The sequence below is a fragment of the Pan paniscus genome, chromosome 19 (genome assembly GCF_029289425.2).
Source record: "Pan paniscus chromosome 19, NHGRI_mPanPan1-v2.0_pri, whole genome shotgun sequence".
NCBI lineage: Eukaryota > Metazoa > Chordata > Mammalia > Primates > Hominidae > Pan > Pan paniscus.
In genome coordinates, this window is record NC_073268.2 from 65,264,106 (window position 1) to 65,277,732 (window position 13,627).

Consider the following 13,627-nt stretch of genomic DNA (forward strand, 5'->3'; position numbering starts at 1 on the left):
CATTTGGTCATTGATCCTTAAGTATGATATTGGCTGTCAGTTTTTCATTGATGCCCTTAATCAGAGTTGAAGAAATTTCCTTCTGTTCATAGCTTGTTGAGTATTTTTATATTGAAAGGGTATTAGATTTTGTCAAGTGCTTCTTCAGCATTTATTGTGATGATCATATGGTTACATTAATTCATTTTTGGTTGTCAAACCAACCTTGCATTCCTCAGATAGATCCTGCTTGGTCATGGTGTATAATCCTTTTTACATGTTGCCAGATTCAGTTTGCTACTATTCTGTTGAAGATTTTTGCATTTGTATTCATAAGGGATTTCATTTTGATCTGTAGTTTTCTTATGATATCCTTGTCATTCCCATATACTTTTATATTTACAATGAATGTATATTACTTTTATAATCTAGAAAAAAAAATACCATGTTTACAAGCTAAGAATGGGGCCAGGCACCGCAGCTCACACTTGTAATCAGGAGGAATGCTTGAGGCCTTGAGTTTGAGATCAGCCTGGGCAACACAGCCAGGGCTCATCTCTAAAAAAAATTTTTTTTTAACTAAAACTAAGAATGTAAACCACCCCAAAACCTTCTTATTTAATCTTAGGCTCAGATGAAGGATTACCAACGTGAATTAGAAGAAGCTCGTGCATCCAGAGATGAGATTTTTGCTCAATCCAAAGAGAGTGAAAAGAAATTGAAGAGTCTGGAAGCAGAAATCCTTCAATTGCAGGAGGTTGGTTTGTTACTTATTCATCCATTTGTTCAACAAATATATTTGCCCTTGAAATTTTTCCAAGATCAAAAAAAAGTTAATATATTTGTAGCCCACTGTAATGTCAGTACACATTTTTGTTTTTTATTTTTTTAAGTATCCATTTTTAATATGGTCCTCAACCTTCTTGTTGCTTCAGTTTGGAAACAGAAAGTTATCACTTCGACACTGCTCACATATATTCCTCTACCTGGCAAAAGACAAAGGAGCTGATGAGTAGCTTTTCAGGCCACCTTCTTGGCCTGTTCCCCTGTGCAGGAAAGGGAAGTGTTGATAAGCACAAGAACTGTGTAACTCCAACCTTGGTGATGCAAAATTGCCTTGTTTTTACACAGAAGCACTACTCATGTGATAACTTAAAAGGAGAGAAGTTTGTTTCATTGAATTCCTGTTATTCCTTCATTTATCTTTTTTGTAAGTTCTCATGAAGCAGAGACTGATAAAGTGTTGCATATAGGAACTGTAACAGTGCGAGGCACACTTAAATATACACATTACCGTATAAATGATGGATAATCAAAATTTCTTCAAACCTGAAAAGGTAAGTTAAATGTTATTATCAGTTAATACGAAAAAACTCCCAATACAAACATAAATATTGGATAAAATATTAGCAAAGGCAGAGTTGAGCTTGCAAGAAAGGAGGACGGCTCTCTAGGTGTCAGGAATGAACAAGGAACTCAAAACCAGATCAGTAAACACGGAGCCGACCCTGAGAGAGAACCTGAGAGCCAGCTTCAAGAGGTTTTCATCCTGCTGTCCTCTATCTCACCATTTTTTGCTCCTTTTTTTTCTGACTTCTTGAGTTGGACACTTAGCTCATCAGCTTTCAAGCTTCTTGTCTAATATGTTTATAAAAGACTGTAAATTCCCCTCTAAGATCGGTTTTCATCATGTTCCACAAATTTTGATGTGGAGTAATTTCATTATCATGTAATTCTAAATTTTTCTAATTTCTATTATGGTTTCTTCTTCATCCTGTGAATAATTTAAGCTTGCGGTTTAAATTTCCAAATGTATGGCATTTGCTTGTTTTTTAAGTTGATTTCTAGTTTTATCACATTGTGGTCAGAGAATGCTGAGAAAGAGCTCTGGGACCTAGAACACGTTAGTTTTTATAAGTGTTCCGTGTGTACTTAAAAATGATGCATGTTCATCAATGAAGTAGGTGTGTAAGCTCTATGTATCCATCATGGAGTTGATTGGTGAGATCCCCAAAGGCGATGTGGCTGTTGGAGCCTGCCTCCTAGAGAGCGCTCCTGGGCCATTACCCAACTGTCCAAGAGGCATTCTCTGTACCACACTGTTTTTTCTGAAAGTGTTTCTTTCAGACTCTCAGGCAAGGCCTGACTCACACTGCATTAGGGAGAAGAGACTGAGCTGGAAAGCTGGCCCTGCCCTTCCCCCTATTTCTGACACTTTTCCTTCCCTCAAACACCTCCGTTCATCTGGCTTAGAGGCCCCGGGGTCCCTTCCTTTCTCCCGTGGGTCCCTCAGTCTGCCTAGAGCCCCACCCCCAAGCCAGTGGACAGTGAGTGTTTCATAGGCCCAAGAAGACAAAACACCAGAGGCCAGATGGTAGAGCTGTCTGGAGTCAGTGGCCCTGGGATCAGGCCTGGAACATCCGTCAGCTGCCTCTTTTTCCTTCCTGACTCCCACCCTGCCCTGTGTGCCAGGATGTGCTAGAACCCAGGCCTGTCAGAGGACCTTCAGCCTACACTCATGTAAGGCAGGTGCACGTGCTGGAGCAGACAGAGGAGCTCCCGTGCAGCCCTGCTCCTAAGACACCTTCAAGGTGTGCTCTTGCCAAATGTGGCATCTTTTGGAAGGGGCAGCTGTTGGGAAGAGCCCTGGACAGGGAGTCGGAACCCTGACTTTTTGCTGCTGACTAACCTTGGGACTTTGGGCCAGTATCTTCATCCAAGTGGGCCTCAGTTCCCTCACTTATAAGATAAATGCACCCTTGACTCCTTTCCATGGCAAATCATCCTTCCAAAGAAGTTTGTGGAAAGGCAGCCATCAGGCAGTTCCTCCCGTGGGCTGGCAGGCACAGGGCTGTCCCCATTGTCCTGCCCAGTCCTCTGAGAGCCCCCTGTGGAGCCACAGTCCCCTTCAAGAAAGAGGCCTTGCCCACCTTAGAGGCCCAGCTCTGCAAACACTTGAGCCCCTGCGGAGGCCCCCACCTGCCTCCTCTCCATGGGAGCGTTGATCCTTGTTGCGGCACAGCTGCCTGGATCCGCACTGGTCTGTGCAGCCAGCGTCCTTGATCTCAAAGTGTTTATGTGAAAGATACTTCAGGGCCATAAGTTGGTATAGCTCATGTTTCTTAGGGTTCAGTGTTTATATAAAGTACATGCTCAGTTTATATTAAGAAGCACCAGCTTTCCAAGAAGGGCAGGAACACAGCCACCTCTTACGTTGGAGGTGACAGCAAAGCCCTTATGGCAATGAAGACTTTCCTCTGGACATCTGTGTGTCAGATGCTGACACCACACACCACCTGGCTGGCCTGCACCGAGCAGATTTTCTTGCCAGTTTAATTTCTCAAATCTAAATGACAGCTTGAGGTGCAGGTAAACAGTGACAGGAGCAAGGTCGCTGTAGCTCCAGGCACTGTCAGATTCCACAGGTGAGGAAACTATTCACAGCCAGAGCTTAACGCAGTCTCCACTGCTTAGGAACTTGCCTCATCTGAGCGAGCCCGCCGACACGCCGAGCAGGAGAGAGATGAGCTGGCGGACGAGATCACCAACAGCGCCTCTGGCAAGTGAGTCTCCCACGGCCGGAGGTGGGTTCTTCGCCCTCAGGCACGCGCACTGCTGAGAAGGCTGGAGGTGTCCACGCACCTGGCATCAGCGGGTGGTTTGCTCCTCCCTCGCTGGGCCTGGGCTGCCTCAGCCATGGTACCCCGTGCCAGTCCTGCCGAGCCCTGCACACCGCAGGTGGGAGCCGTGGTGTGCACTAACGGGCACTGCACCCGTGCCAGTCCTGCCAAGCCCTGCACACCGCAGGGGGGAGCCGTGGGGTGCGCCAACGGGCACTGCAGGCCTTCACTTTCCAGCTAGCTTTGGCAAGCAGGTTCCTCAGGACCTTTCTCTGAATTCATTTTTTCGTTAAAAGTCATTATCTTTTTTTCCAATTCAGTTGATTTCTCCACTTAATTACTGAACTGAACGTCCATCATGCGCCTTTTTGAGCATGCCATCATGAGTAGTTAGAATTTGATTCTCAGTGCATTGGAAACCACTGAAGAGTTTCAGCGGTGGGGAGGCTGGGGTCGTGCTTGCGTTTTGAAAGCGACTCTGGCTGTTGTCTGTGGAGAACAGCTGGAGAGAGGCAGGCAGGGCAGCGGGAGGCCACCCGGCAGTCCAGGTGAGAGATGACAGGCCTGCATCTGGGTGGTGGCAGCGGGGGAGGGTGTTTGGAAGTGTCATCAGTGGGACCTACTGATGGATTCAGGGATGAGTGCAGGGGAAAGAGAAAATTCAGGATGGCTGCTCAGGTTTCCAGCAACAGGGTGGGTGGAGGAGCCTTCCCTGAGGCTCCCGTGCTGTGCTGAGCTGGGATTGAACCGTCCCCTCCTCCTCTCCCCGCCAGGTCCGCGCTGCTGGATGAGAAGCGGCGTCTGGAAGCTCGGATCGCACAGCTGGAGGAGGAGCTGGAAGAGGAGCAGAGCAACATGGAGCTGCTCAACGACCGCTTCCGCAAGACCACTCTACAGGTGGCCCATGCAGGAGCCCGTCACCCAGGGAGGGCTGTGCCACCCCTCAGGCACAAGTGACTAAACTCCTCTCTCCTCTCTAGGTGGACACACTGAACGCCGAGCTAGCAGCCGAGCGCAGCGCCGCCCAGAAGAGTGACAATGCACGTCAGCAACTGGAGCGGCAGAACAAGGAGCTGAAGGCCAAGCTGCAGGAACTCGAGGGTGCTGTCAAGTCCAAGTTCAAGGCCACCATCTCAGCCCTGGAGGCCAAGATTGGGCAGCTGGAGGAGCAGCTTGAGCAGGAAGCCAAGTAAGAGGTTTTTGCTACCGTCAACCAAAACTTACCAACTAGGCTCAGTCAGAGACAAAACAGGCATGCCCCTTTCAGGGGGGCTCCCCACCACGTGGGCAGAGAACACATATAACCAGAGTGGGACACAGAAGTTGGTGTGAGCTGTGAGAGAAGAGCTGTGAGCATTCAGAGGCTGGGAGGACAGACGGCATCCGTGAACAGTCAGGGAAGGCTGGGCTTTAGGACGGTGCCCCAATTTCCTAGGCACCCTGAGTTTGCATCTCCTACCCAAAGTCGATTTCCCAAGCGTGTGGCATCCCATGAAATGCTAGTTTGCTGCCAGAGAACAAATGCAGTATGACACAAATCAGAGCCTTTCTTCTCCCCATAGAAGGGATTGCTTAACAGCTTTCATATTGTTGTATTAAAGCATTCTGAAATTGACGAGAAATTGTACAGTACAGCTGCTGGCAGGCATTTACAAAGCTATTAGGTCATAGCGCCCAGAGCCAGGGCAGACCTTCAGATTCACCCTCTTGCTGGGGAGCTTGGAGCCCAGAAATGCAGGGCTCGCGGCCAGAACCCTGCATCCTACCCAGCCTCTCGTGCCAGGACTTCCCACTCCATTCTTTGGACTCCAGTGGGCTGAAGCAAACAATTAAGGGTTTGTTTCTAGTTGGAATTAACATAACACCCTTTCAGCTGACTGTCTCTATCTACTTTTGCATAATATTTGTTAAGGAACAAAATAACTTTTTCTGTCTTCCATGGAGTCCTCCAAATAAGTTACCTCTCCTTCATATGGGACGACGTACATGCATCTGGAAACATGGATTTGTTTCACCTCTAACCAAAGAGGGAGTGTAGGGGGTTTGTTTTTGGGTTTTTTTTCAATGTGAGCTGCCAAAGCCCTCTACATCACAATAGGTAATTAGTAAATTATCAAGTGAAACAATCACTTAATAAATTGGGTTGTTTCTCAGGCTAAAAGTTTAGGTGATTAAACTAAGGATGGTGTCTTCAAAAGTCTATGTTCAGTATAACTGACAGGTAGATTGTATGTAACATTTGCTCTTTAGATCACTGTGTACAGGCCGGGTGCGCTGGCTCACGGCTGTAATCCCAGCACTTTGGGAGGCCAAGGCGGGCAGATCACCTGAGGTGAGGAGTTCGAGACCAGCCTGGCCAACGTAGTAAAACCCCGTCTCTGCTAAAAATACACAAATTAGCCCAGCGTGGTGGTGCACGCCTTGTAATCCCAGCTACTCAGGAGGCTGAGGCAGGAGAATTGCTTGAACCCAGGAGGCGGAGGTTGCAGCGAGCAGAGATGGCGCCACTGCACCCCAGCCTGGGCGACAGAGCAAGACTGCATCTCAAAAACAAACAAAGTAAGATAACTGAGTACAATGATTAATACCTGTGTACAGTAATTAACACCTACACGTGCGGGAATAATGCACTTATTCTACCTGTCACTATTGAGGAATACATTAAAGGCAATTCTGATTTTGACCAGAAGGAAAGGTTTCAGCACATGAGTCATGAATTCTGGACAGAGAGGGCCATAATGCCTCCACCATGTGTCATCTTCCCAAAGAAAAGGGGCTTTAAAAAATATTTTTTCCCACACAAAATACCATTTCAAGAATTTCAATACTACTGTGACCACTTTCACAGGGAACGAGCAGCCGCCAACAAATTAGTCCGTCGCACTGAGAAGAAGCTGAAAGAAATCTTCATGCAGGTCGAGGATGAGCGTCGACACGCGGACCAGTATAAAGAGCAGGTACGCGAGGAAGTGCCTCCCTGGGAAGCGCGTGAGCAAAGGAACTGGTGGAGAATGAGCTGCTGGCACAACTGACCAGTGGAATTCAGGGCCCTCCCGATTCTGATGTTTCAGCTAACGTGGGCTGTTCCATGTTCCTGGTGGGCACTCCCAGTACCCGAGACACAGGAGGGCGGGGAGAGCAGGTCAGGAAGCAAGTTCAGTGAGGCCTGGACTGAACTGTAAAGCTCCTGCTTTCTCCACTAGAATGTGTGCTTCGTGAGTACAGGGATTTCTGCCTGTTTTGCTCCCTGTTATCTCCCTAATGCCTAGTATAGTTCCTGGATATTGCTGGCAGTCATGAGATACTGGCTGGGTGTAGGGTGGGCACAGGAGATACTGAATAGAAAGTGAAGGGAAGACAAAGGTACTGCATGCTGCACCCGAGTGAGCTTCAGCGTCTGCATCCAGGCCCCCTTTTCTAAGTACACAGGGAATGTTCCGCAGGACTTTGAACTGTGGGTCAGGCCTGCCCTGATTGCAGCGTGGGCAGCTGTACCCTCCCTCCCGCTCCCTGCCCTCTGCCTGGTGAGACTTCACACTGCAGACACTGGCCAGAAAGGTAGATGGATCTGAGGATTTCACTGCCTTTGGCCCGAACCCTCCCCAACTTCATTCATTCAGTCAGGCAACCTGGCCTTCCCTTCCCACCCCCACCCTTGGGGCCTAGCAACACGGAGCACAGTTGAGGGTGGTGTGCACTGGACCCACGAGGCACTGACCAGTGCCTGTGTGGCTCAGGAATGAAGGGTCCAAAAGGGAGGCTCTTAGTTCTGTGGCGTGTCATCCCAGGGTGGCTTTCTGCTTGAATCCGAGTCTAGTATCTGAGATGCCCATCCTTGAAAGGAGGTGTAAAGATGCATTGTACCATCTTCTGGGCTGGGGATTGTCCCACATTGCTGGTTCTTCCACATTTTGCAAGAATAGCAATTCCCTTTCAGTCCCCTAGGTCACGTGTGTGAAGATAGTAAACGCTGTCATTTTTCTGCAGAAAACTCACTGGTAAAAACAGAGTCTTGAGTACTTTTTCATTTCTTTTGGCCTAGTGTGCTCTGTAGATGCTAGCTTTGCTGAGAGCGGCAGGCCGGTTACAGAGCCTCCGACCAGCCCCCAGGCACGCGTGTACATCCGTGTACACGCGTGCTCACAAGGGTAACAGGCAGAGCCCCACACTGCCACACTCAGGGTGCAGAGAGGCCGACACTGGATTCACCAGTTTGGTTTGTTTTGGTTCATGTACCCTCCCCAAGATGGAGAAGGCCAACGCTCGGATGAAGCAGCTTAAACGCCAGCTGGAGGAAGCAGAAGAAGAAGCGACGCGTGCCAACGCATCTCGGCGTAAACTCCAGCGGGAACTGGATGATGCCACCGAGGCCAACGAGGGCCTGAGCCGCGAGGTCAGCACCCTGAAGAACCGGCTGAGGTGAGCAGGCATGCGGCCCCGAGCTGACAGGCAGCTGCTTTGTGGGTTAGCTTAGGCTCGGGGTGCAGCTGGTCAGAGGAAGTTTACTTAGATCTATACCCAGTGACCCATTCTTTCTCCTGAACCACTTCATTTGAGATTTCTGACCTTTATAGTCGTCCTTGGGGAGAATAAAAGAGGAGGCGGCCCTACTCATTGCCAGTCATTAGAGGACCACACTAATCCACCACACCAGGCTGGAGCTGGGTCAGGCATCCATCCCCGTCCAGATATCCATTAGTGAAGTGAGCTCCCAGCCTCTCTTAAAAAGCAGGGCAGGAGCTCCTCCTGGGACCTGGTGCCATCAGCCCTCCTCAGCACCGTCCTCCTCACCACACTGGATCTGCTCTGTACCAGCGAGAGGGCGGAGCGTGAGAGAGCTACAGCTGAAGTCTCTGCCCCAGAAGACCAGGTCGGCGGCGGTTTCAGCACATCTGGCCAATGGGCAGATTTGGTGCATACCCTGCTTTTATACAGCCATCAAGCTAAGCATGGTTTCTACATTTTTAAATGGTTATAAAAACGCCAAAACAAAGAATATGCAACAGAGTCCCTATGTGGCCCACAAATCCTCAATAAAATATTTGCTATCTGGCTGATTCCCTGGTTAGCAGGTAGAGCTTGGCCTTAATCCGTCTTCCTTACCATTTCCATCACACAGTCCTAGGCTGAATCAAGTCCTCCCCAGTTCTCCAAGGACCCTGCTTCGCGTACTCTGCAGGCAGGGTTGTGGGAGAGGCAGAAAAGCACACAGTCCTTCCCCATCGTACCGCCACCCCCACAAGGTCGTGTGTCCGAGGAGGGGGTGCAAGGGGAAGGTTCCGTGGCATTGAGTGGTTGAACATATTGACAGCCATGTGCTCCTGTCTGTTTACCCACACACATCTGCTTCCTGTGTTCTCCAGGCGGGGTGGCCCCATCAGCTTCTCTTCCAGCCGATCTGGCCGGCGCCAGCTGCACCTTGAAGGAGCTTCCCTGGAGCTCTCCGACGATGACACAGAAAGTAAGACCAGTGATGTCAACGAGACGCAGCCACCCCAGTCAGAGTAAAGTTGCAGGAAGCCAGAGGAGGCAATACAGTGGGACAGTTAGGAATGCACCCGGGGCCTCCTGCAGCTTTCGGAAATTGGCAAGCTACGGGATTCCTTCCTGAAAGATCAACTGTGTCTTAAGGCTCTCCAGCCTACGCATACTGTATCCTGCTTCAGACTTAGGTACAATTGCTCCCCTTTTTATATATAGACACACACAGGACACATATATTAAACAGATTGTTTCATCATTGCATCTATTTTCCATATAGTCATCAAGAGACCATTTTATAACACATGGTAAGACCCTTTTTAAAACAAACTCCAGGCCCTTGGTTGCGGGTCGCTGGGTGATTGGGGCAGCGCCGTGGTCGTCGCTCAGTCGCTCTGCATGCTCTCTGTCATACAGACAGGTAACCTAGTTCTGTGTTCACGTGGCCCCCGACTCCTCAGCCACATCAAGTCTCCTGGACCATTGTGGACTCTAAACTGCACTTGTCTCTCTCATTTCCTTCAAATAATGATCAACGCTATTTCAGTGAGCAAACTGTGAAAGGGGCTTTGGAAAGAGTAGGAGGGGTGGGCTGGATTGGAAGCAACACCCATTTGGGGTTACCATGTCCATCCCCCAAGGGGGGCCCTGCCCCTCGAGTCGATGGTGTCCCGCATCTACTCATGTGAACTGGCCTTGGCCAGGGCTGGTCTGTGCATAGAAGGGATAGTGGCCACACTGCAGCTGAGGCCCCAGGCGGCCGCCATGGATCATGTAGACTTCCAGATGGTCTCCCGAACCGCCTGGCTCTGCCGGCGCCCTCCTCACGTCAGGAGCAAGCAGCCGTGGACCCCTAAGCCGAGCTGGTGAAGGCCCCTCCCCGTCGCCAGCCAGGCCCTCATGCTGACCTTGCAAATTCAGCCGCTGCTTTGAGCCCAAAATGGGAATATTGGTTTTGTGTCCGAGGCCAGAACAGATGCCATCTTCCTGAATGTTGACATGCCAGTGGGTGTGACTCCTTCATTTTTCCTTCTCCCTTCCCTTTGGACAGTGTTACAGTGAACACTTAGCATCCTGTTTTTGGTTGATAGTTAAGCAAACTGACATTACGGAAAGTGCCTTAGACACTACAGTACTAAGACAATGTTGAATATATCATTCGCCTCTATAACAATTTAATGTATTCAGTTTTGACTGTGCTTCATATCATGTACCTCTCTAGTCAAAGTGGTATTACAAACATTCAGTGACAATGAATCAGTGTTAATTCTAAATCCTTGATCCTCTGCAATGTGCTTGAAAACACAAACCTTTTGGGTTAAAAGCTTTAACATCTGTTAGGAAGAATTTGTCCTGTGGGTTTGGAATCTTGGATTTTCCCCCTTTATGAACTGCACTGGCTGTTGACCACCAGACACCTGACCGCAAATATCTTTTCTTGTATTCCCATATTTCTAGACAATGATTTTTGTAAGACAATAAATTTATTCATTATAGATATTTGCGCCTGCTCTGTTTACTTGAAGAAAAAAGCACCCGTGGAGAATAAAGAGACCTCAATAAACAAGAATAATCATGTGAACATGGAATCTGTTTTCTCACCTTCTGTTCTCGATTTCCCATCTGTGATCTGACTGGAGGGTGGGTGCTACACACCAACTTCAAATGATGGCGCCAGGCCCTTTTTGCTGAGGGCGCTGTCTCCCAGGTCAGACGACAGAATAATTCTCAGGCCAGTCCTGGCTCCAACTCTTGTTCCTGCCAGTGCCTCACAGGATGCACACGCACTAGGAAGGGAAAGACCACCCAAAGGCAGGAGCTGGCCCACCTGTCAAGGGAGTGATTTAGGAGGGCTCTGGTCACCAGCCAATGAAGCTCACTGCTGGGTTAGGACATTTTCAGGGGTCCAAGACATTTCAGGCTGCATTTTCAGGCAGACACGCATTGAAGATGCTTTTGGAGGATTCAGTGATGAGGCCAAGGGCAGCCTCTCTAGTGCGGGCCAACTAGGATGAGAGAAATACTAGGGCAGCGCAGAATCAAACAGAGAATGCCGATTTCTTGTTCCATAATATTCTCGGGTTAGACTGGTTCTGGGGGTAAGGGGCCTATGACTAGGCTTCTTGGCAGCAGTGGAAACGTGTGAAATGGGCCGAAGTGCCCTCTTCCTCCTGTGCCACTACCATAGGAGAGGAAAGGTGAGTCACAGGTATGGTGCTTCAGCAGGGCTCCCACCCCCACATCCAGTATCTTATCCAAGAGTGTACAGAATTCAGAGGCTTGTTTTTCTCAAAAAGTAAGAACTCTGGGCTGGGCGTGGTGCTCAAGCCTATAATCCTAGCACTTTGGGAGGCCAAAGCAGGTGGATCATTTGAGGTCAGAAGTTCGAATCCAGCCTGGCCAACATGGTGAAACCCCGTCTCTACTAAAAATACAAAAATTAGCCAGGTGTGGTGGTGCACACCTGTAGTCCCAGCTACTTGGGGGGCTGAGGCATGAAAATCACTTGAACCTGGGAGGTGGAGGCTGCAGTGAGCCGAGATCACACCACTGCACTCCAGCCTGGGTGACGGAGAAGGGCGACTCCGTCTCAAAAAAAAAAAAAAAAAAAGAATTCTTCCCTACTGGCTGGTCTAACTGGTGTTCACATCACAGTTTCCCAACTACTCAGCGTGCCAGGAGAAACAATCTGTGTGAACCAATTCCAGGCCCTGATTCCGCAGAGATACTATTTAATAACTAAAAGGGTCCCTTCTTGACTGACCCAACACTCCAGACCTAAGGAAAGGTAGTTTATACAACCTTCGTTGGGCATTCAGAGCACAAGGAAGACAGTTTATGGCAGCTGGGCTTTGAGTGTATCAGAAGATCAAGCTGGTCAGCTTCTACCCAGCAGCAGTGTGGTTCCCGGGGAGGAGGAACTCAGGCCAGACTTGGGAAAGGCTTGCTCTTTCGTTGAGCCTGGGTCTAGACGACATGAGGCAGTGCCGGGGCTTCGTTTAGGGCCATAAGCGCTCTGCCCTTGCCACATCATAGATGCCAGTTTTTGTTGTTGTTTTTATTTATTTATTTTCTTTAATGCAGCCATTCCAGTGGACTATTTTTTAAACTGCTTTGGAAGGATAACAACTTTTTTTTTTCCCCGAGACAGAGTCGCGCTCTGTCTCCCAGGCTGGAGCGCAGTGGCATGCTCTCAGCTCACTTCACCCTCCACCTCCGGGTTCAAGCCATTCTCTGCTTCAGCCCCCCGAGTAGCTGGGATTACAGGCGCCCGCCACCAGGCCTGGCTAATTTTTGTATTTTCTTTTTTTGTAGAAACGGGGTTTCACCATGTTGGACAGGTTGGTTTTGAACTCCTGGCCTCACGTGATTCATCCCGCCTTGGCCTCCCTCCCAAAGTGCTGGGATTACAGGTGTGAGCCACCATGCCCAGCTAACACCTATTTCTAGCCTGCTGGCTTGAGGGGACACTTCCAATTCCTGATGGCATCAGGCTATAGATTTGTCACATCTTTGTGTCACCAATTTTTCCTGTCCCAGGAAACCTCAGCTAAGATGAACTGTGGGCCGTAAGGCCAAGCTGTTCTAGCCAGCCCTTCCTATGGCTCTAGGTATGACCGACCCAGGGCCCTTCTCCCCAGAGGCCGGTGCTGCTGAGGGACAGACATGTCCACATCAAGACTGGAGAAGAGAGCTCACTGTTGTCAAACCACACCTTCCTGCTCTTCCTTCACTCCCCAAAAAAGAAAAAAGCCAGAACAGGCTCCAGGTTGGAATCGTTAGGAAGTGGTGACGACTCCTCTCCCTCGAGTTCCAGGCAGGTCTCCCCTTGCGAGGCCCCACCCACACAGGCTTCCCAGTCTCTGGGAGGAATGCAAGAAAGGACCTCTCCCTTTCCACCTTTCGGGGACAACATCTGCACCAAGAGCTTTCCCAGATGTTGAGTGTTTGCCAAAATGCCGTCCTAAGTCAGCTGTCAGGACCAGACAGAGAAGTCCACTTCCTTCTGTAGGCACCTGCCATTTGGGAATCAAGCAGATTGTGAAGTACCTCATTCTTGTTGGGAATCTTATATGAAGCTATTGAAGGGGTGTAAGTCCATCATGCTACTGCTTTTCAGAGGCATTCACTGTAGCTACAGAGCCTGTAAGCTGGGCAGAAAGTGTGGCCCCGGCTTTCAACCCCTACTGAGACTAGGCAGCCCAGTAACAGGCTCCATTCCGGCTGACTGGATGTCACAAAGCCTTATTCAAGAGGTAACGTGACATAACCGACAAACTAGGTCTCACAGATCCCCATGCAGAGCGCTGCCTCTCCCAAGTATGTGCCATACTGCACAGGTGCCAAGGCACCCCCAGCTTCACGTGGGCCACATCTCCTGTATCTCACAATCACTGTCAGTAGGCGCAGCTGTGATGGTGTCATTGCCCGACTCCTGGCAAGATCGATAAAGCACAGCATCAAAATTTACAGAATGGGAAATACAAAATTAGCCGGGCATGGCGGCACATGCCTGTACTCCCAGCTACTTGGGAGGCTGAGGCAGG

At 49.5% G+C, this 13,627-nt stretch overlaps 1 protein-coding gene across 9 annotated transcripts in view; it reads left to right on the forward strand.

The window, feature by feature from the left end:
* MYH10 (myosin heavy chain 10) overlaps positions 1-10,580 on the forward strand; it is a 156,444-nt gene extending 145,864 nt beyond the window's left edge. For all 9 annotated transcript variants that reach the window (XM_055101731.2, XM_063599244.1, XM_034942396.3 and 6 more), the window contains 7 exons: positions 608-736; positions 3,454-3,542; positions 4,373-4,496; positions 4,580-4,788; positions 6,448-6,556; positions 7,846-8,018; positions 8,963-10,580. In XM_055101731.2, coding sequence (XP_054957706.2) covers positions 608-736; positions 3,454-3,542; positions 4,373-4,496; positions 4,580-4,788; positions 6,448-6,556; positions 7,846-8,018; positions 8,963-9,107 — 978 coding nt within the window. In that variant the 3' untranslated portion in view covers positions 9,108-10,580. The remainder of the gene's footprint in view (positions 1-607; positions 737-3,453; positions 3,543-4,372; positions 4,497-4,579; positions 4,789-6,447; positions 6,557-7,845; positions 8,019-8,962) is intronic.
* Positions 10,581-13,627: the final 3,047 nt, after the last annotated feature.